Genomic DNA, 21,795 nt, shown 5'->3' on the forward strand with positions numbered 1-21,795 from the left:
ATTATAGAGCGATTATAAGAAGATTGCACCTCCACCCCCCCTTCTCTTTAAGTCTAAGTAACTCGACCCTATCCTATACAATACAAAGCCTACAATCACCAATCTTAGATTCATACTAGAAACTATACTTAAGGACCTATTGAATCCTATACTAACTAATTACGTATCTACAATCCCCTCCCTCACCGCACGCAGGACCTTTCTTTACCGCCGGAGACCAGGGTCATATACCTAAGCAAGCTCCTTACCTGGTCCGTACCTACCTTCCAACAAGTCGTACTCTCCTCCAGTAGCTTACGTGGTAGGTAGTAGGTGTGCTGAGAGCTAGAGATAAAAAAAAAAAAAGTTGCGTGGTTGTAGGGTTTACGCAGGCATACAAAAAGCTAAGATTTCCTATTTTGTGCTTTTCTCAGCTTTTCCTCCACTTTTTTTTTTTCCTTTCCTCTTTTGTTGTAATAGATGTGTGCATATATGAGATGTATTGGAACATAAAGTTCCTGTAGAAAAGGTTGATTGGAAAAATACATACGTGGTTAGTTATTATGCCTTCTTAAGGTAGTTCCTAGTGTAGCAGCTTGCCTATAGTATGTGTCATGTGTGCAGCACTTTCCTCTCATCTTTTTGGTCGCCCTGGCTCATGTATTTCTTTCTTTCCTTCCTCTTCTTGTATCTTGGGAGGGGAGGTAGGTATAGTATAGTACCTGGACATCACTTTTCTTATTTCCCGTCTCGTTTAGTAAATAAAGATGCGGCTACCCAACAAGCGTAGACATCGCACAATGCATCGGGTGTACTGTAGCAGCAGACGGGTTTCAAGTCATTTTGCCTCCCCAAGGAACAACAACACCATGGAGACTCTTTTGTTCTTGTTAGGATGGAAGAAGAGAGGGTATTAAAAATTCTGGAGAGAGTAAGAGGAAACAGATGAGGAGGAAGGAAGCCTCGGATGAATGTGTGTGTGTGTGTGTGTGTGCCGTCCTCCGTTCTCCCTTCTTCTTTCCTCCCTTTTTGCTGCTCAAAACCAAAACAAGAAAATTTGTAAATGGCTTCTGTGTCGGAAAAAGAATAAACAAGAAATAGTAGAAAAGTAAAATATGATGACGAAAACAACAATAACAAGGACATCATTGCGATATCTTCGATCCCGCCGTTTCTTCCTTTCTTCGCCGCTTCTTCCATATCCATAATGTTGTTTGTCCTGTGTCCGGGTCCCCATGTCCACCGCCGCTTGCGCGAGATACATATTAAAGTTGCCAGCCCTACACTTAGATACTTAACCAGGAATGATGGTAGAGAAGAACTACTACGCATCCGCCAACTTTTTCTGACTCTTCCAGAAATCGATAGCCTCGATAATATCCTCGCCACGTTCATCTTCATATGCGAACAGAATCTGGCAGTTGTGTTAGCTTCGAGGTGTCCATCATATATGACATTTAGGTTAAGGCTCACTTCATGTGTACTGCTGTGTAGCATCCTGATGTTCTTGTGCGGCACAATATGTACCGCCAGGTTATCAATGTTCCTGAGCTCAATAAAGTTGGGCTCAAACGCCAATATCCAAGGATAGCTGAGCGCAAAGGCTTGTGGTGTTCCCTCCCAATCCAGACGCCATTCGGGACGAGCCCGCCATCCGTTGCGGTTAACGAAGAACGAGAACTCGCTGTAGTTGAGGAGGAACTCGCCGTTGAGGCGCTCGATATGGATGGGCTTGACGCCTTCCTTCCTCTGGACAAAATCGAGCGATGTGTCGGCCTGATCGAGAAGGGACTGCGTCTCGAGGGTCTCGAGACTGACAACCTCGAAGCCGCGGGCGCATGCAACGCAAAGCTTGGACTTGAGGAAGTGTACCGATGAGGATTCCGTTGGGATATAGAACTCCTTGAATGGCCGGAGTTCGTCCTGTCCGGCGTTGAACATCTTGCTGAGACCCCTTTGCTTCTTGGCGCCCGACATGGCATCATTCGGCTCGTACACCTTGATCGTAGTTGACAGCGCGGAGCTCTTGACGGCGCACACAAGATGTCGGCCGAGGCAGATGCCGATCTTGAAGAAGTTGCAGTGACTTTGGATCTTCTTGCCACGCTTAGATGAAATCGGCTCGTTGGGGTTGAGCGCATCCAGTTGGTACGAGTATAAAGACTTGTTGGAAAGCACCAACAGCAGTGAATACTCTTCCAACACGTCGACTTGGGTGACGTTTTGCACATCGATAACACGCTTCGGTGGTATCTCCTTGGTCTTACGATCGGAGACAAAGATACCCTGGTCCGTACCATAGATGATCTTCCTTCCACCATCTGTATTTTTGTTAGCACAAGAGCTCTGATACTTGACTGGGCCGTCCTAAAGTGCTTACCGAACGGCGTGGCGCAGTTGACCTTGTTGGGACCGGCAAAGTAACCATACGATATTATCGTAGTGTTCAAGAAATCCGCACGGGCCCTGAGCTGCTGCTGAGCAGCATCGATAAACTCGAGCCATTTCTGTCGTCCTGCCTGATTCGACGCGTACACCGTTAGTTCGTAGCCGTTCTTTCCGAGATGTCGGAACGTGATCGGCCATCCATCACCCTTCTTGGCGTCGGTGGTCGTGCGTAGAGCAGGCAGCAAGCTTGATGAAGACCTTTTGACAGCCCCTGAAGGAATGATTTCCTCCATTTCCTTGATAGAAAGTAGCTCCAAGGGAATAGGTCTGCGGTATGCCTTGATTTCTTCAGTCTTGCCAACCTGTTTAATCTTCACAAGGAGAACTGCGTGATCGAACAGGAAAGCCGTGAGATCAGCATTTTCTGTTGGCGACTTCTTGAACTGAGCCTTGTATACAAGCTCACGACCCTCGTCCGTAAGCTTGAGGTCCATCTTGTCGTTGGGGCGGAACTTGAGCTGCTCGTGCAGACGGCGCAGGTTGAAGCGGTTTTCAGCCTTGCCCGACTCCGCGTTAACCCTGCTCAAGAGATCTCTGATCATAGTCAGGACCTTGGGAAGATCCTCCTTGTCCGGATTACCTTCTTCCGTATACTTGAGAACGTTTTCTAGAAGTAGAGGATATCTCGCCAGACGTGTGGTTGGCTTGGTGAGGTAACCGTTCAGCTCCAGCTTTCTCGACTCTCTGCGGCGTTCAACCTCGTCCACAAATCTTGCAAAGTCCTTGTTGATGGACCGTTCGTTCTCGAATTCGAATTTGCCTTCCAGCTGCTTCGCACCGTAAAGGATGAATGGTTCGAATTGAGGGACAAATTCCAAAAAGATATCTCCAATATTTTGAACGACTGGCGTCTTTTGTTGCCGTTCAGTGAGACTCTTGGCGAACTTTGAACTGACGCCGTGAATGCTTGGAGGATCGATAATGTTGGTGAAGATTGTCCGTACAACGCGCTCCCGCCGTTGTAGAGGAATCGGAGAATGGCCGTTGATCTTGCCCTTGAGAGGGTAGATCCAGAAATCTCGCAGATACTCGAGATCCTTGACAAAGTCCCTTTCTGTGTAGCAGATCTCACTAATAACCTCTTGCCTCTTCTTCTCTCTGTCGCCGATACTGTCCGCAATCTCCTTTGGTACGCTGTTAATCCACAACTTTTGCTCGTCGGTCTGGTCAACATCGTCATCGTTGACCGCGGCTTTTCCTTCTTGCTTGAGGCCAATTCCTCCCTTCAGGTTCAGCTTGGCCATTTGCTCGAGACGGCGAGGGCATGCGATAGAGTAGCAGAGCTGATCGGGTGTGCATGTTGGAGAGTAACATTCGGATAGCAGGACAAAAACACCATTGACCGCTGGCTTCTCGTCATCGGTCAGTGTTTCCCTGAATTGGTACATTTCGTAGGTTGAATCTCTCAGGCGGTGTTCGTAGGTAACATCGTGGAAGAACTTTTGGGCGTCCAAAGCTCTACCCAGCAACAGGGCCAAGTTTCGATCCGTCGTCCTGATAATGTATGACAGCACATCGACGGCTTCGGCACCGCTGAAAGCGTTCTTGTAGGTCAGTTCGTTCTTGGTCCTATCTCCTACAACAATCTTGCGCCGGAACGTTTCGGCCACGCGGGACAGAAGAGCCGGGTATACCAGAGGCATCCTGATTTTGACGGTAACGGGCCGGTCGCCCGTCATGGACGATGCGCCGCCCGAGTAGCGATGTACCAAGGTCCCATCTTCGTTCCGTTCCGTCGGCGCTATCGAAGGAGCGATAGTGGACGCCATGGACATGGTTCGCCCATTCGGGTCGACGGTTGTCGTGGACGTGATGCTGACCGTTCTTCCCGACTGGCTTCCGGGAGCTGGGTATTGCGAAGGGGCAGGGCCATGGTCTGGGCTGGATCCTGGTGCCCTCCTGTTGGGTATGACTCTTCCGCTAGGAGTTTGGTGGGCATCGCGGTCGTATGAGGGGTAGCCGGTCATGGACATGGCACGGTCTTCCATATGCCTCTCGGGCACAATGCGCCCCTGTGCGGTTGTCCGAGCCGAGCTCCCAGTGTATTGAGCCTGGCGGAAAGCGTTGGCTGGCGACTGTTGCGGGGTCGAACCCTGATACATCTGTGGCCGGGGAACGCTCGCAAGCGACTGTGATCGGTAGGGGTCGGAGTTCAAGGCCGGCGCCGGTCTGCCCCCCGGCTGGTTGTAATAAGCCTGGGCAGGAGATCGCGAGGCATTGTTGTAGAAACCCTGGGGCGCAGGGCCCCTAAGAGAATCGGCCCTCACAGAGTCGCCCCTCGGAGCATGTTGAGGGGGGTAGGCGCCAGGAGGGGGTCGTCGCGCCGCTTGTTGTTGTTGTAGGTACTGAGCAGAGGGAACTTGCTGTCCGGCGGAGACGGAGCGCTGGCTCTGGCCGTATCCATTCGTGTCAAGGCGCGCCCGGGGGTCACCATAGCCTCCTCTTTCCCCTGATCCACTGCCTCCTCCTCCGGGTCCGCCGGGCGGTGGGGGGCGCTGTTGCGGCGGTCTCTGCATGGAGGCTCCCGACGTGGACGACATGGTATGGGTTCGGCCCTCGTTGAGGTGCATCATAGGGGGTGGGACGGAGGAAGTCATGGTATGCGATCGGCCGGGGGGCGGGGCGGCGCCGAAGATGTTGGAGAAGGCGGCATCTCGTTGTCCGTAGCCGTCACCACCGCGACTGCCGGGGGGAGGGCCGTACTGCGGGTGATTGGATCGGGACCGGGGGTCTTGATGATAGTCGGCCATGACGGCGGCGGCGGGCGGGCGGGCGGACGGCTGGCGAGGGAGGCGAGTCGGGTGGTGCTGCTGGTGCGATGCAGGCTAGAGGTTGATGCGAGGTGCTCGCTCGCTCGCTCGCTCCTGTCGTAGGTATTTCGATTGTTCTTCGGTCGGCGGCGGTGCTGGGGCGCTGTACAGGTACGGTAGGGTAGGTAGGTAGGTAGGTAGGTAGGTCTGATGGACAGGTCGATTCGGTAGAGGTACGAAACTGTGCAGGCAATCTGCAATCTACTCGCCAAGTGTAGCCGACCACCTGCGCAGCAAGAAGCACGGCCTTCAGTTGGTCTACCTCTCTGTCGTCGATTGGAACACGGTAGACGGGGACGGGGACGGAGACGGAGACGGAGACGGAGAGGGGGAGAGGAACTGAAGGGTCAAGGTCGCCAATGTACGGGTACGGGGCTGGAATGTCGAACTACACTCCTACAGCCAGGCCAGGGCAGAGGTGTGCGGTGGATGATGGCTGATGGGATGGCTGATGGGACCCGACCGAATGACCGACCACTGAGCGCAGGGCTTCTACAGGGGCCATTTGCAATCAAAAGTGGAGCATCAGGAACCAGCGTGGGCTTTGATCTGGTCCCGTCTTCCTTGGTTGGCTGCATCTGGATCAACGACGGGACTCTTGACCACAGCTAGCTACCTAACTTTTGATGTTCAGATGTTAGAGGTAGGTGCAGGTGAAGAGGCAGATACGCCAAGCATGGCAGTGGTCTGGTCAAAAATGAGAAACATCACGATACAACAAGAACGTGAAGATGGAACGTCAAGATGGAGGGAGGAGGATGGTATTATTCTAGATGGGCTGTCCTATCACATCCCCCGTTCTTGATAGCTTGTCCTGCCCGGGTTGGCTGTGCCGCCAGATGGCCGATCAGTCGGATTGTTTACGAGGGTGCAGCAAAATACCTATGCCCGCGTGCGCTCCGAGGTCGTTTTGTTGCACTTCCGGGCGGTTGTGATACGGAATGGGGGCTGATGTTATACTGGGAGAAGCCGTGTAGATGCGTAAAAAGTCATGTCCCGGTCAACTTTTCTAGATCTGGGGTTCAAGAGATTTTAATCAAGAAGTTCAGCGAGATGAACTGGGTTGATGTTCAGCTTGCGATGGGGAGATCGAATTGTCACTTGTTGCTCGGTGGTTAGGCGATCCACCAGGTCAGAACGTTGTTGTTCCTAGAATTGCGGGGAGGCGATTCCCCGTCGACTAGGGGCACAAAAGGGGTTCAACTTATTACAACTTCGAGTCCATCCTTGACTGTTTTTGGAATCTGCGATAGAGCATCATCCAGTATAGAGAATTTCTCATCCAAGTGGCACGGCGTTGAATAGCGATGATGCCATTGGCACTGAGCAAGGCTGAGGAAGTGTGAAAGACTCGACGATATGATTCCATTGTTAGGTGGTTGGAGGCAGCCCTATCTCCAATCAAGTCAATCCTACTGTCACTGTGTTCGTCAAGCGGGGTTCGTATGAACAATGAGAGGGTTACCCGAAATGTCAGAACACCATGCAATCAATGTCTTTAACGCACTGGTTCAAGTACGGTTGAGCTTACACAAATAAGGGGAACAGAATCATGAGAGCGTCACCTTACGGGACGCATTTGGCGCCACCCGGGCTTCATGTTTCCGTCAGCTTGAGCAACTGTTGTTCAATTCGCATCGATATGATTCATCTAGACTACCTAACTTGTGCCTTCCAGAGTTCGGTCAAATATACAATTTGGATGATGCCATGCCGCTGACTTGAACCCGAGAGGCTCTGCCAAACAGCTGGCTAGTCTTCATCAAGTCAATTGGAGGCCGTCGCTGAGTACCAATTCCATCATTGCCCGATGAGTGTTAAAGTTTATCGCGGCATCCATCTTGCAGTGATATTGATGCACCAGTCAAAAGCCAAGCCTGCATGCACCGAAGATGTTCCTGAGCTTGCACGTGACCGTCCACGCTAACTGTCTGGACGCCAAGCCAGCCTGGGGCAGGCGGCAGTGGTCCAAGCTTCCCGCTGCATTGCTGGAGTGCGTCGTTGCGTCGGCTGTCTCCATTGAACCAGGAAGCAGCGTCTCGAGTCTCCAACTGACGAACATCCCACTCGACCTCACAGCGCCTGGCTCCCCAACTTTTGCCAGTTTCCCTGCGCTTCATACTATCGTCGCCAACATTCTGATTCAGTCTCTTGTCTACAAGCTATAACCATGGCCGAAATCATGGCCGATTCGGAACTTGCCCCCAAGTTCGCGCCGTTCATTGGCATGGTACGTCAACAGCAGTCGCGAAACCACCCATCCCCGGTGGCCAACAAGGTGCAGCTAGGATAGGAAGGGACATCACCACGCAACCGTCACTCGACAAGAACAATGTCAAGGCCCACTAACAATGTTCTCTCTTACCAGGCCGGCATCGCAGCCGCCATGATCTTTGGCAGTACGCTTCTCCCAAATCCCAACTTGACGCCTTACCAACATCACAAACGCTGACCATGTCGTTTCCAATTGTACAGGCGCGGGCGCTGCATATGGCACAGCCAAGTCTGGCATCGGTATCGCCGGCGTGGGTACCTTCCGGCCGGACCTCATCATGAAGGTTAGTTCCCCGCTAGCAACATGGCTATAGTACTCATATGCAGAGACTAACATGCTCTCCTACGACCGATAGTGCTTGATTCCCGTCGTCATGTCCGGTATTATTGCCGTTTACGCCCTCGTTGTAGCTGTCCTGATTGCACAAGATCTCGGGCCGCCAGGATCCGGCCAACATTACAGCTTGTTCAAGTACGTTTCATGACCGACGACGTCTCTGGGTTTACAGACTCAGGTTATGGATGTCACATATTTTGTGAAGGGCACAACTGACGGTCGGTTCTCACCACAGTGGCTTCATGCATCTTGCATGCGGTCTTTCAGTCGGCCTCACCGGTCTCGCCGCGGGCTATTGCATTGGTATCGTAGGCGACAAGGGCGTCCGTTCGTTCATGCTACAGTCGAGGATCTTTGTCGGCATGGTTCTGATCCTCATTTTCGGCGAAGTCCTTGGTCTTTATGGGTAAGATTTCAACTAACTAACCCCCTGGCTGGTGAGCTATCGTTTCAGAGTTTTGAACAATATGCTGACCAAGGTTTGGTGCTTAGCCTCATTGTTGCCCTCATCCTCAACACCAAGAGCAAGGGCTAAATATTTGACTTCGAGTTGAGTTTTCGAGGGGCAACCATCCCAGAAAGAAATCGAGAGAAAAATAAGGTTGTGGTTTACTATCGGTGTACACAAACTTGGTATGAGCAAGGACTGGACGGGATATGCGCTCCAACAACGAAAGCACGAGCCTTGTTCAGGAAAGGATGAGACGTACGACAGCTGAATGGATGGGTACATTGGGGGCGCTGACCCGAAAGTGTTTAGCATTTTGGCCTGGCGTTTAAACGGGATTGCTGTTGCTACTTGGCTTATTTGTTTTGGGTTACGGTCTTGGTCGGGTCGAAGTAGAAATATAGAGGCAGAAGTCAACATTAATTGATGTTGATGGTACGGCATGCCAGCACCTGTGTCTTTGGCATTTCATCCCATCTGGTCTTGTCATCGCATAAAAGAACCCTTATCCTGTTTCCTTCTTCATCCTCAATATCTCACTCGTCGATTCTGATGTTGCCCTCAGCCCTCAAACCTACTTACTGTGACAACATGGATAGGCTATGACAGAGACTATGAGCAACGCCATGGGACTAGATTAAACCAGAAACGCAGTGCCATAAAATCCTAGATGTAACGGAAGCATGGCTAGTTCATCACCACATTCGGACATATGAAAGTCACCTTACCACTTCTTATGCCTTGCTAACTGACATTCATAGACGATGACTCGTATTACTAACAACACACGTGATCACCATTAAATCATCTCTTCCGGGCTCCAGCATTAAAATATGATTCGAGACAATAATTTTGGAGAATAGATCAACTGACACTGCCTCGAGACTGCCACCAAGACCAAACACCACCAAGACCAAACACAAACTAAACTCAATGTGGAGTTTTACACGAAGATCGGTGCATGATCGCAACGTTGAGCCACGAAGACCTTTTCAATTTAACGCTACGTTTTTTATTTCTTCCCTAGCATCATGCTTGCACATATCTGAACATCAACAAATAGCTAACCTAGCTAGACCTTCTTTATCATCCACCATAACTTTCCTCCCATGCCTTCAGAAAAAGAAAAGAAAAAAAAAAAAAAAAACATCGACATTGCTCATATCAGTCATCAAATTCAAGTCCATTGCCAGAATGAATCTTTCCAACAACCTCCGTCCCAGACAACATGTCACATCATCGGCAAAGCACCACGGTAGCAAAAAAAACAACGCCATCATGCAGTGCAAAAAATGGGACGGACAATGTCACACAGCAACCAGACAGAAGCGTGCATCTGTTGACCAAGAGATCAAGCGAGAGGTCAGAAACCGTGCCCATGCAGAAGTGAGAAAGGAAAAGGAAAAATGAAATGAAGACAAGGAAAACGAAGAGGAAAACGAAGTTGGGGAAAAGAATGCTACTGCAACCGATCCCGTCGCGACAACCCAAGCTTGGGCATGCTTTTATCATACCATACCCCTTTTTTTGATTCGACAGAAGAAGGAAGAGGAGAAAAAAAGAAGAAACAGAAAGGGCAAGAAACTAAAATGGAAGGAGAGAAGGAAAAGTGAAAAGCATAAAACCCAAATCGCAAAACGCCGTTGGATGATGCGTCGTGTCGTCCAGCGAGGTGAGGAAAAAAGACGATAGGGGAAAAGGAAAAGGAAATCGAAAAAAAAAAAGAAAGAGAAAGAGAAACGAAAAGTACGAAACCCGTCTCATCATGATGGCTGATCGATGAACAACACTCTTCAGCCTTGCTGTCTCTGAAGCTGCTGCTGCTGCTGCTGCTGCTTCTCGCCGCGACACAAGCGGCATACAGCCCGACGCTATCGCGCCCGCATGCCGAGCCGGAAAGGCAGCTTGCTGGTGCGCGTCTCCATGTTTTTGCGGAACCGGCGCCAGCCCGGTTGGCGCTCTTCTTGTTCTCTCATGAGGTCTGTTTTTCCAGAGGGTTAAAATCAAGTCTGCTGACTGGAAAACAATTTTCAAAAAAAGAAAGAATAGACAAACGTACTCAGAAACAGATCCCACCGATGGTTCTCCTGAATCAGGATATCGCCATTCTCCCTCGCCAGCCTCTCCCGCCGCGCCTTGGCCGCCGCCTCCTCGCCTACCAGGTACGGATCCTCGAGAGGTCGCGGGCGGGCCGCGTTGTTGCTCGGGTTGGGGTTATTACGCTCCTCCTCGATGCGATCGAGAGCCCGTCTGAGACCGTCCAAGTTCGTGGTGGAGGCGTTGGCTGCTGCGCGCCTTTGCGCAACGTTTTGGTATTGGCGGAGGTTGGGGTTGGAGGACATGGATGAGAGGGAAGGGATGCGGAAGTCGCCAAGCACCGGGAAGTCGGTCCGCGACGGCGGGCCGGAGGGTACCGGGGGAAGACCGACCCTGGGAGGAGGAGAGCTGGAGTTGGTGGATCGGGAGGGGGTGTCTGGGGTGGTCTGGGCCCGGGTCCGGGTGCCGGCGACGGGACGGGAACCGGCGTTGGTGGTGGTGGTGGTGGGGAGGGAGGTGGAGCTGGCGGCCGCGCTAGTCCTCATGTTGGTGGTGCTCCGATTCTGGTTGTTTCCGAGCCTGGCAATGGTGCTCGAACTGTCATTGGCGGCCGAATGGTTACCGAGGCGGTTTCGGTGTCGTGTTGTGCTGGTGGTAGTTGCAGTAGTGCTGTCGGAAGTGGTTCTGCTACCGCTAGTTCTACTGGCGGTTCTCGAGGTACCCCGAGAAGTACTGCCGGAGGACGAGGTTCCGGCCCCGGCACGGGTACGGGTGCGACTACGTTCGCGGCGGGGCTCTTCCGGCGGATCGGGAAGTGTTGCGGGAACTAGAGAGGAGAGGACACCGAGCCGGCCAGCCATATCCCATCCTGCAGCTGGCGGTGAGTAAGGCGGTGCAGGCTCCGCCGGAAGGTTGTATGGATCGGCATACGAGTACCGATCCGAATGGTAGGAAGGCACCTCGGAGACTAGATTGTAAGTATTCAACTATCAGTGCATGTGTTTATTGACGGAACGATATAGTGAATCTGTTTTGGTGAACTTACTGTAAGAAGGTGCAACGGAGCGAATTGAGGCAGTCTCGGCCATCTCGATCATAGAAGGGAAACGGCGAGACGGTGCTTGAGAGGCCATCTCGATCATAGATGGGAAGCGGCGAGACGGCGCCTGAGTAGCGGTGGTAACCATGATTGCTATTTCCTACGATCCTCTTGTCGACCCCAAGCTACAAGTAACTAAGATAGAGAGGGAGGAAGAATGCAGAACGGAACGAAGGTTGGGGAGTTGCTGCCAGCGGACGGGGGAGGGAAAAGGCGTAGCAGCAAGGCCAGCTGAGCGCGGTGACGGTGAAGCAGTGCAGTCAGTGTAGGTGAACGGCAACCAGCACAGACTTGTTACTCCAACGTGCTAGACGACACAATTACCTGATCTCCTGTAGCAATTCCAACGTTGTTCAAAGCGGGGAAACGAAGCCTTTGACGCAGAGAACGGGGGAGAGGAAACAATGAAACACTGAGATGAAAGAAGACTCGAAGAGGGCAGAAGAGCAACAGATAACCTTTTTAAAGCTTCTGCGAGACCAAGACGCGGGGAGGTTTCGGGAGGTAACAAACTCGTTCGCCCGGGTCGCTCGACAGCACCAACTCCCGTCCAAGCTCGAACCCTGGTCTGTAGACCTGTGCAGCTGCTGGAGCTACCTACCTTGCCTACCCCAGCCCAGCAAAGGCCCAGTCCCATCGACCCCTACCTTCGCGGCTGCGAGGCAGTGTTGTAGCAGCTCCGTACAGTGGCCCAGTGTCCAATACATAATAGGCATGTACACGTCCCAAGGGGAAAGTAGCCAGAATGGGCTTTAATCAGGGGCCAAGAAGTTGATTGTGGTGACACGTGAGAAACGTTGTAGGAGAACCCAATCAGAGGAAGAGGCAGCGCGGCCAGCGAGGCTTACCGTCGGGGCTAGGTTCGGACCATGTTCTGGAAACGGGAAGAGAGAAAGAAAACGATAATCTGACCAGGGGAGGGACACGCAGGGCACACACTCACGCAGCACTTCATCGGCAGCCTGGACAGGCAAAATGAAGGAACGGTCAAGCAGGCAAGGCAGCTCTAGCGCGCCTCGCTGCCGGGTACATACGCCAACAAATGGAAAGGTGTGAACCCTGGCTGCGTGGTTGGTGATGGTGGTGGTGATGGTGGTGGTGGTGGAGCAAGGGCTTCAGAAGAACGAGACTCAACGCCATGGAGTGTTTGGGTAGGTTTGTGGCTGTCGATATGGAAGATGGAGGGGGCTGCGGGGTTCTGGTTGGAAGCTTGGCGCCGCAACTGCATGGATTGCTTCCTACAAGAAAGAGACCTGACCTCGGTCCGCCAGAGAGCAGAAAGACTGCGTTGAACGAGGGGAAAATGCACAGCATCAAGGTACCGGGCCACGTACCTGACGGCTGGGCTGCAGACACAACCGCAAACACATGATGCGTGGTCGACACTCACTTGACTTCATATCTGTGTCGCTTTGTGCTTGTCTGGGGATGCATGTCTTGGGCCCGAGTTCAAGCTCGATAAGTTGGAAGTTGTTTCGAAACATGGAGATAAGAAGCGGATATGTACCTATGGATAGCCATTGTAGGTATCCTTCCATTCATTGTATAAGTTGCACAACGGCAATTGGCAACCCCGAGTGTGCCGGCCGATTGACCCCGGAACCCCGTATCCACGAGGTTGGATACATAGCATCCACCTTGGAATGCCACCGAAGCTGCTCAACTTCATCATTGTATGGGGTCGCCGTCGTCAAATTTGGAGCCGGGGCTGAGTGCGTCATGGACTATGTATGTACGGCCACGGAGGAGCCGCTGTTGCAGCCGTCTCCATGACATACACATACATACTGATAGTGTAACGATTCTTGTTGCAAACTGGAAAAGGCGCGGTCTTCAGCTTGTTATCGGAAAACGGCACATGGGCCGGGTTTCCGGGCCGGCCACTTAGGTCTTGTACCTGCAGTTGATCGTCCATGGTAGCCAAGAAAAGACCCTCCTCGACCCTGTGGCGCGCGAGGTGTACATTCACTACGAAAGACGCGGGAGTTGATGACAACTGGACACATTCTCTGCTTCTTCTCGTGGTATCCAGCATCGAAGCCAAGGACCCAGCAAGGTCCACACCAGATCCAAAATATCTCAGCGGTAAGAATCAGGACTCGGTCAAGCGGAGCTGGAGAGGTTGGCTGAGGCAGGCTGAGGTTGGTTGGGTACATACACAGTAGCTCGGAGTATGTGAAACTAACTACAGAATCCACCTGTATGGAGTTCTGCTTGGTCACTGAATCTCCGGCGGCTGACCAACAGTCGGACTATTCTTCACTCGCCGTGGGAACAAAGGCAATCCAATGCCATTGAAATTTCGGAATCTGATACTTACACGAAGCACGGGGGCAAGGCAACGTTGGTATCTAATCTTTGGTCAGCAGACACCCCAACCTGGAAGCCCACAGTACTATCATAAGTCTCTCGTCCACATTTCCTTCTGTTCTTTATCTGATTGCACCATCATGGTTGAGTGTTGGTCGGTGTTATTCACACCATGTGCTCACCTACTAAATCGGACGGTGATTGGGAAATTTCACGTGCCTGTGCGTCGAAGTACTTGACAATAATACGCGAGCTTCGGTCACGCCCTCAAGCGACACCACTGACAGGTGAACTCTCAGAGCCCGTGGCAGGCATATCGATAAGCGTTGCCTGCCGAGGCCGGCGGGTACCCTGATGGGCCAACTCAACGCCCGTCGGCGCTATGACAAACAGCAGACTACTGTGTACAGACGAACCGACACCGACATTGCAGTTGCATAGTACATGACATTACATCAGAAGCCATATTTGTTACGTATAGTGTTACACATCGGTACGCCTTCGTGATGGCTGTCAAAGCCTCAATCCTTGTCGCCAGTGCTATTGCGACACTGGCACGGGCAGCGCAGCCCGGAGCTGCATCTCCCATCGCCGCGCCTATGCGAGACCTCGTCTGGGGCAAGCTCAACTTCCTCCACACGACAGACACCCACGGCTGGCATGGCGGTCATCTTCAAGAAGCACAGTATTCGGCGGACTGGGGTGATTACATATCCTTTGCCGAACATCTCCGCGAAGAAGCAGATGGGCAGGGCGTTGATCTGCTCCTTGTCGACACCGGCGATCGCGTCGAAGGAAATGGACTCTACGACGCCTCGAATCCCAAGGGGAAATACTACTATGACATATACCGCGAGCAGGACGTTGACATCATATGCACGGGGAACCACGAGCTGTATCATGCCTCGACTGCCGATGGAGAACACCTGCGGACCGTCCCGAACTTCCAGGACAAGTACGTTGCGTCCAATCTGGACTACATCGACCCTAAGACGGGACTGCAGATCCCCATGGCGCAGCGGTACCGCAAGTTCCAGACCAAGAACCAGAAGCTGACTATTGTCGCCATGGGTTTTCTTTTCGACTTTACCGGAAATGCCAATAACACAGTGGTACAGCCCGTGAGGGAGACCATCAAGGAGCAATGGTTCCAGGACGCCATCCGGGAGAACCCCGATGTGTTTGTGGTGATTGGTCACGTCGGCGTGAAGATGCCCGAGTTCAAGGAGATCTTTACAGCCATTCGTAAGCAGAATCGATTAACGCCCATCCTGTTCTTCGGCGGCCATGTGCACGTGCGTGACGCGACGGCGTATGACTCCAGATCGTTCGCTATCGCCAGCGGCCGTTACTTTGAAACGATCGGCTGGATGTCGGTGGACGGTGACCTGAAGAGGACAACCAAAGATGTCGTCGCTGCTGCTGTCAATGACGACGAGCCGCCTTCGACTGAGGCCGCGGAATTCTCGTTCCACCGTAGGTACATCGACAACAACCTACTGGGCCTCTACTATCACACCGGGTTGAACAAGTCCACATTTCCTACAGACCACGGCCGAAATGTATCACAAATGATCGCCCAGGCCCGCAAGGATCTCGATCTGGACTACACGTTCGGCTGTGCACCAAAGAACCTGTGGATGACGAGGGCGCCCTATCCCTCCGAGGACAGCATCTACACGTGGCTCGAGAAGGAGGTTCTTCCAGAGATCGCCATCAACGACGACAGGAAAGATGTCCCTCGTCTGGTTATCATGAACACCGGTGCCATCCGCTTCGATGTCTTCAAGGGCAAATTTACCAGAGATACAACGTATATCATCTCGCCCTTCCTCAGCGTCCTCAACTACATCCCCGACGTCCCTTACGAGGTTGCCAGTAAAGTTATCGGCTTACTCAACAACGCTGGGCGGATCATGGAGGAGCATGCTCCTATGGATGCTCGATTTATGGCCATCCCGGAGCAGTTTGCCATCACACAGGACATTATTCATGAGAAGCCAATGCCTTCCTTCGCGACTGAGGGTCTTGTGGACGGGCAAAAGCCCCTGTCGGGTGATGGCGCCTCTAAGAAGGAGCCCGTTTTGATCGAAGGCTATACGACAAAGGATGATATTGGTGACGATGGCGATGATGCTATCCACTCTGCCATTAACTTCTATGTCGTGCCTAACTGCATCCAGGCCGAAGTTGGGTTCTCGCCCAAGGAGGAGGGCGAGAAGCCTGAAAAGGTTGATCTCGTGTTCTTTGATTTCATTCAACCATGGGTCATGGTTGCGCTGAAGATCTCCGGAGGCGACTACACTAATGATGATGCCAAGAGATATGTCAATGGGACCTTTACGGAATTGATGGCGGGCTGGATTAAGGAGAACTGGCCTGCTAACTGTTAGGCACAACAGCCATGTTGTTCATATAATCTCGCTGGCACGGGAAACTGAAGGCACGGCGGCCTGAGACGGGGCTCGGTCATGCGGTACGGGATGTGTTACATTGGCGTCTATTTCTTGATGACCTGGCTGGATTGAGGGATCAAATATGAATTATGAACGGGATAATGATTTCAGACTGTAAATAACAATGGTAACATAGCGAGTACTGTGCGCAAAACGAATATAAACCCAGCACTTGAGCTGAACCTGGTTGTCGAACCCGCCAAAGTATCATGTATCCCATTACTCTGCGCCTTGAACGCCGCGCCGTATCCGTGTAAATGCTACAAAACGAACCATCACCATGCCCGCGCAACCGACATGTGCCCCCTTCTCCTCTTCCCACAGACCCAATTACAAATCATTTCAGTCATCGCCAGGCTACAACTGATCCAACAGCCTCCGCCTCCTCCTGTCAATAAGCTCCTGCGCAACCTCGTCCATCGTAGGAAGCTCCCACTCCGGCAACGGTTCCCATCCGGGAGGCGGCTCCAATCCCGCCGCCGCCTTCGCCAGGTTCTCAAACGCCTGCCTCTCCCTTGCCGCCTCATACGCCAACAGCTTCTCGTCCTCCTCGTCCGGCGCATACCCGTAATACGCCGCATCCACTTGTTTCCTTAAATCATCTCTCGTCTCCAATGGTTTCTCATCATCCTGCTTCGCCCTCGCCGCCGCCTCAAACAGCTCCTTCACACCGGGTAACTCTCTCGCCCTGCCAAAGTACTTGTACCCCCTCCCTCCACCAGGGATCTCCCGCCCGGCTTCGTCGTACACTTTCCCTCCCGAGCGCATGTAGTTCGGTCCGCCCAGGTTGCGGATCTGCACCTCCCACATGTGTTTTTCTCTCATGAGCTTGTTGATCTCATCGTTGAGGTCGCGGATCTGGTAGTCGGATAGGGCTGGGTCTTGGATGCGGGACACCTTGCGGGAGATTTCCTTGAGGACTTGGCCTCGCCACTTTTCGCATGCGGGAATGCTGTCTTGCTCGGTGATGGAGCGCGGGCGGCGCGTGCGCCCGGCGTCGATGATGCCCAGGTCGGCGGCTTGCGCTTCGCGAAAGCGGAAGAGCATCGACTGGGCTTTTTCGGAGTTGCGTGCCTGGGTTGGGACATTGTTAGTACACGGATTGTACAGACCGATAGAAGAGTCGAACAGTGGGATTAATCAGGAACATACCATTTTGGATGGTGATTATGGGTTGCGCGGGGGAAATTAGGCGTGGAAGGGTATTGTGATTGATAACCTAAGCTTGCTCCTGAGACGAGGCAAGTAGGATCGGCTGGGGATTGAAGGCGCAGTGGAAAGTCTAACTGTGGCCAGCCGTGGATTTTACGTATTGCCGGAAATTCGAAGATGATGTACTGGTACAAGACAGAAGGCTGCAAGGCTGTGATGCCTCGTTTGTTTGGTGGTGTGGCGTTTCTGTGATTGTGGCCCGAGCTCCACTGCAGATGATTACGGGGCGCCGCAATTCGAACGCGTCCGTCCTGAATCTCAACCTGCATCCAACAAGTCACCAGATTGATTACCTCTACACCTTGAACTTTACCATTCGAACGACGAAAATCTACAGCCATCCTCAGAACGCGGGATTCTATTTTATTGCCGCAGTATCGCGCGGCTCTGGAAGTCACTGCAAACTTGAGAGGCTCGGTTTGGTTCGGCTTCCAGCTGAGTAGCTCCTTTCACGTCTGGCGATGCCCGAGGATGCACATCGCTCTTCTTGAATGAGCATGCGAACCGAGGTCTACCTATGAAGCGAGCCAACACTCTATCACCATCCTTTTCTATACTTCCATTTTTTCTTTCATGCTTTTGACCTTTCATTTTTGCAGCCTCAATCTATCAGCGCCTGGCAACGAACCCTCTTCGAATCACAACCACCCCTCCTCAAGCCAATACCTTCAGCTACCTATCACGAACTCACTTACCACTTTCTAGTTCCATTGCCACTTCTTTCATCTACTCCTGGGGCCCTGCAGTGAAGAAGACCATCACAATTCAGGGTGTCTTGATTCCACCGATAGGGGCATCTTTCCTCTTCGAGGAGTCGACGAACCATCTGGCAGAAGATGAAAGCCCAACAAGAACGGATATCTGAGCAGGCCTCTTCAACAACTCGTACCCCACAACTTTCTGCACTACTTCCACCATACTTTTACATTTCCCCTCCTCCTTTCCTCATCAGTTCACATGCACCCCCATCCGGACATGTGTACACCTGGTCCTCTGCTCTGGACCTGGTCCGGCTGTAGCCTCGACCGTCTACCCAGCATGAACGTCTCACAGCCAGCCTTATAAATCGCCGAATCCTACCCATGGAGTGGTTCTTAACCAGAAGTTACGAACCCCTTACCCTATGGAAGGATCGGGGCTTGGTTGCCGCAAGGCTGGATGTCCCGTTTTGGTTTTCCAAGACGGGCATCATGTGAGATACGTTCTGCTAGCTGTCGAGGTTATCAGTCAGCCTTGGTCCAGAGCGGCAGAATCATCTTTGCAGGTGTCTGGATGAAGAACAAGTGTTAGTTAGTGTGGCTGTCCTTTCCACAACTTGGAGTACTTGGGACGCGCACCGCGCACCAAGCACTACCATTGCCGCCGCAATGCCTGGCTGGGAAAGTTACTCTCACCGAAACTCTCGCCTTCACCAGTAAGGGTTCGTGTCCCATCGCTAGCGTGAGGCAGAAAAGGTCTCATGTGCTTGCCGCACGAGTATTCCCCTTCGCGCGAGGTACGTTACCCTACTACACCATGGTTATGGGCGGACTATCCTCCTGGCTTTTATCACCCCCTCTCCCTACTTCCATATTTCCATATCACTGTCTGCAGCCCGCAATGACGATAAGCCAACGGCCAGAGGTGCGCCGATGCAAACGATCGTGCTTGCTTCTCTCGCTTTCTGTTTTCAACGACAGAAGGCTTGTAGGGAAGACAGGGCGCCTTCTTTGCGTCTAGAGCAGCACCGGTGACGGATAAAATTGTAGTTTTCAATCGGAGGGGGTTTGCAGGTAGACTTTACACTCTGCCTGGGGACCTTGGAACCGAGATGGAGAGAGCCTTACACCTTTCCCCCTTTTCTCTTCCCAAACAATGAACACGGAGCCCGGTGATGACTGAATTCCAAAAAGCCAAATTTGCAGGCAGCAGAGCTATAGGTCTACAAACAACCTTTCTATCACTGAAAGGAGATTTGGCTCGTGTTGTCAGTGAGAACTTAAGAGAGCTAATCTGAGGGCCCTCCGTGTCATTGTCATTTGTTTCTCTTTTCTCTGTTTTTAATAAATCTTTTATTCGTTGTCGTTCATATCACCATTTTTTTCTTTGGGTTGCTGTCTTGAACGAGAGTGTGTAATGCTATCGCTGACAAACTATACATGTATGCATATGGGCTACCCTCAGGAGACATGCGGTTGAGGTTGGGATGTACGATAGTATCTAGACTTTCTAGTGTACCTTATATGAGGTGACAAGACGCCTAGACCTCGATAAGTTCTCTCATATGCATGTCTTATCACCGTGGCAGTGATCTCCGGAAGTATGTAATAAATAGTCCATCAAAGGCCCAGACCGTGATCGACCAAAGGGGACCCAATCCGTAGTTCCCTTTCCCGTTATCTCCGGGCCGGGGAGCCCGGGGGTCCGGGTTTGCCGTTCTGGTTCTACGTCAGGTGGGGTCTTTATAAACTCACGATTCAGTTCCATCAGTCAGTCCGATGGTTCCCGTTCCGTATCGTACCGCGGAGGAGGCATCTAGACGGACGGACGCCCATCATCTTTCACCGGACCGGACCGGACGGATCAGGCCAGATTCAAAGCGGGCTGTGCATACAGGGATCTGAGTACGATTTTGCAATGTAATCTCGCAGGGTTTCATAGAGACGGACGGGCCTATTCGTCGTTGTAGTTCAATGCCTGCTGCTGCTGCTGCTGCTGCTGCTGCGGCTGCAAGACCCTGAAGCTACGCTGTGTTGCTACGAAAAGGAGGTGGGGCTTGACGAGGGAAGAGGGGGCGAAACTAATATAGAGAGGTATCGATTCAGTCGCCAGCGTAGACAGGTTGAGAGGCAGTTGAGAAGTTGATAGATCAATAGTTAACTAGAATAACACAAAGGTCGTAAGATAGTGGCGATTTAGCACACGTTCCCCGATGCAAAGACGGAATACTATAGATTCACCTTCTCGAGGTTGATTAAGAGTGTCTAGAGTAAGTGGGCGGCCGGATGGTGGATGAGTAGGATGTATCGATATGCATACGAAGCGAATACGGAAAGACACAATAGATCCAACCCGAGAAGTAAGCTTCACTTTTGTCTCCATCTACTTTTGTTGGCCTTTGCTTCCTTTACATCTAACCGATGTTTACAGCACATACTAACAGTATCATCTATACCCACTTCCGTTCGGACAACTAGGTAGGACTCGGGTATTGAATCATTACCTAACCACTCACAAACAGTCAGACCTTAGACAATCACAAAATTGGGGGAAGATGGGGCAGATTTTTGGGCTTGGGCTATCCCATCACATCTCAAGATACCAAATTGACATGCATACGGGTAAGGTAGCTTCGAAGCGCCATGGCTATACATGCAAGTGGAACGGTAGCAGTGCAGTTTTAAGAAGCAGATGGGACTAAAGGTCAGAAGTTGGGTGGAAGGGTTCCATGTCCCGTTGTGTGGAGGGAGAATGATGGATGAGATTATGAAGGATCGTGGATGATTGGGGTACCAGGAGTATGAAGGAGCTGGAGGAGCTGGAGGACTGGATGACTATGAGGCGGGGAGGATGTGTGGAGGATGCTGTGATACTTTGAGGGCAATGAACGAGTGGTAGTCTGGGAAGTTGACACGTGCATGTGGTGGACGATACGGGGATCTTTGTATTGTTGTGGGTGATGATCTGGATGGCAGTGGTTGTCATCGACTTGAAATGGAGTTGCCCGGAGTTCCGTCAGGGATCACAACAGGGCCCTTGATCGTATTGGGTTGAGACGTCGATGGGTGCTGAGGATGCGAACATTGAGAGTTGTTGTGTGGTTGAGGAGACAGAACGTTGGAATTGCAACTGCTGCTTGAATGGCTGGATGATGCTTTGGTTCTCCCATCGTATGTGGATAATAACGGGAGAAACCATTCCCGTATGACCGGGAGAAGGCCGATTTGGGCTTTTTATCGTAGGACAGATCGCATGCGGTACTGCCCTATGGCTGACTCAGTCTTTTTGGAAACAAATGGTGCACATCGTTGGTTGTGTTGTTATTTTGGGTTGAGCGATCGTTTCGGGTAGCATTGCCGCAGACTCCTTACCCCTTGTCACTGCCGGGGCCGATGACGACGATGAAAGGAAAAGCGGCGTGTCTCTATCGGTGACCGTCGGTCCAAGTTGGAGAACGATTACGAGGAGACAGTGGCGATGCTGTTGCGTCAGGGATGACGGGTTGAAATGGAAATGGGAGAAAGCGAGAGGAAAACGCGAAGCAGGGTTTCGAATTATGCTGATGGGACATGGCATCTGCCCAGGAGACATCCGAGGCCTGCTTACCGTTTGCTCTATCGACTTCACGCAGTTTTTGACATATGCTCTGCGAAAAGAGCAGCTGTTGCTCGAGGTACTTTGTCCAT

General features: G+C 52.0%; 5 protein-coding genes across 5 annotated transcripts; 2 read left to right on the forward strand and 3 right to left on the reverse strand.

The window, feature by feature from the left end:
* Positions 1-631: 631 nt before the first annotated feature.
* rgf1 (rho guanyl nucleotide exchange factor 1) lies at positions 632-5,660 on the reverse strand. The gene is made up of 3 exons (XM_960715.3): positions 2,360-5,660; positions 1,453-2,300; positions 632-1,393 (listed from the first exon to the last, which is right to left on the reverse strand). The coding sequence occupies exons 1-3, from the start codon at positions 5,175-5,177 to the stop codon at positions 1,304-1,306; spliced, it is 3,756 nt and encodes a 1,251-aa protein (XP_965808.3). The 5' UTR covers positions 5,178-5,660; the 3' UTR covers positions 632-1,303.
* Positions 5,661-7,081: 1,421 nt separating this feature from the next.
* vma-11 (vacuolar membrane ATPase-11) lies at positions 7,082-8,802 on the forward strand. Its single transcript, XM_960714.3, has 6 exons — positions 7,082-7,467; positions 7,606-7,636; positions 7,713-7,795; positions 7,868-7,983; positions 8,084-8,254; positions 8,341-8,802. Exons 1-6 carry the CDS (start codon positions 7,408-7,410, stop codon positions 8,381-8,383), a joined length of 504 nt encoding a protein of 167 aa, XP_965807.1. The 5' UTR covers positions 7,082-7,407; the 3' UTR covers positions 8,384-8,802.
* A 585-nt stretch (positions 8,803-9,387) lies between these two features.
* Positions 9,388-11,833, reverse strand: NCU00666 (hypothetical protein). The gene is made up of 3 exons (XM_960713.2): positions 11,379-11,833; positions 10,356-11,300; positions 9,388-10,277 (listed from the first exon to the last, which is right to left on the reverse strand). Exons 1-3 carry the CDS (start codon positions 11,518-11,520, stop codon positions 10,168-10,170), a joined length of 1,197 nt encoding a protein of 398 aa, XP_965806.1. The 5' UTR covers positions 11,521-11,833; the 3' UTR covers positions 9,388-10,167.
* A 2,261-nt stretch (positions 11,834-14,094) lies between these two features.
* NCU00665 (Ser/Thr protein phosphatase) lies at positions 14,095-16,403 on the forward strand. Its single transcript, XM_960712.2, has one exon. It carries the CDS (start codon positions 14,249-14,251, stop codon positions 16,133-16,135), a length of 1,887 nt encoding a protein of 628 aa, XP_965805.1. The 5' UTR covers positions 14,095-14,248; the 3' UTR covers positions 16,136-16,403.
* NCU00664 (pre-mRNA-splicing factor isy-1) lies at positions 14,153-17,574 on the reverse strand. Its single transcript, XM_960711.2, has 2 exons — positions 17,351-17,574; positions 14,153-17,272 (listed from the first exon to the last, which is right to left on the reverse strand). The coding sequence occupies exons 1-2, from the start codon at positions 17,351-17,353 to the stop codon at positions 16,556-16,558; spliced, it is 720 nt and encodes a 239-aa protein (XP_965804.1). The 5' UTR covers positions 17,354-17,574; the 3' UTR covers positions 14,153-16,555.
* Between the last annotated feature and the right edge of the window lie 4,221 nt (positions 17,575-21,795).

Source organism: Neurospora crassa, linkage group I (assembly GCF_000182925.2).
Source record: "Neurospora crassa OR74A linkage group I, whole genome shotgun sequence".
In the NCBI taxonomy this organism is placed as follows: Eukaryota; Fungi; Ascomycota; class Sordariomycetes; order Sordariales; family Sordariaceae; genus Neurospora; species Neurospora crassa.

Excerpts from the sequence above, each read along its gene's own strand:
- vma-11 (XM_960714.3), top strand. The coding sequence starts at position 7,408 with ATGGCCGAAATCATGGCCGATTCGGAACTTGCCCCCAAGTTCGCGCCG. Across the intron at positions 7,984-8,083 it reads CAACATTACAGCTTGTTCAA|TGGCTTCATGCATCTTGCAT; the intron begins GTACGTTTCATG and ends TTCTCACCACAG. Across the intron at positions 8,255-8,340 it reads GAAGTCCTTGGTCTTTATGG|CCTCATTGTTGCCCTCATCC; the intron begins GTAAGATTTCAA and ends TTTGGTGCTTAG.
- rgf1 (XM_960715.3), bottom strand. The coding sequence starts at position 5,177 with ATGGCCGACTATCATCAAGACCCCCGGTCCCGATCCAATCACCCGCAG. Across the intron at positions 2,301-2,359 it reads CAACTGCGCCACGCCGTTCG|ATGGTGGAAGGAAGATCATC; the intron begins GTAAGCACTTTA and ends ACAAAAATACAG. Across the intron at positions 1,394-1,452 it reads TACACAGCAGTACACATGAA|ATTCTGTTCGCATATGAAGA; the intron begins GTGAGCCTTAAC and ends CACAACTGCCAG.
- NCU00665 (XM_960712.2), top strand. The coding sequence starts at position 14,249 with ATGGCTGTCAAAGCCTCAATCCTTGTCGCCAGTGCTATTGCGACACTG.
- NCU00666 (XM_960713.2), bottom strand. The coding sequence starts at position 11,520 with ATGGTTACCACCGCTACTCAGGCGCCGTCTCGCCGCTTCCCATCTATG. Across the intron at positions 11,301-11,378 it reads CTCCGTTGCACCTTCTTACA|TCTCCGAGGTGCCTTCCTAC; the intron begins GTAAGTTCACCA and ends CTTACAATCTAG. Across the intron at positions 10,278-10,355 it reads TCGGTGGGATCTGTTTCTGA|ACCTCATGAGAGAACAAGAA; the intron begins GTACGTTTGTCT and ends CTGGAAAAACAG.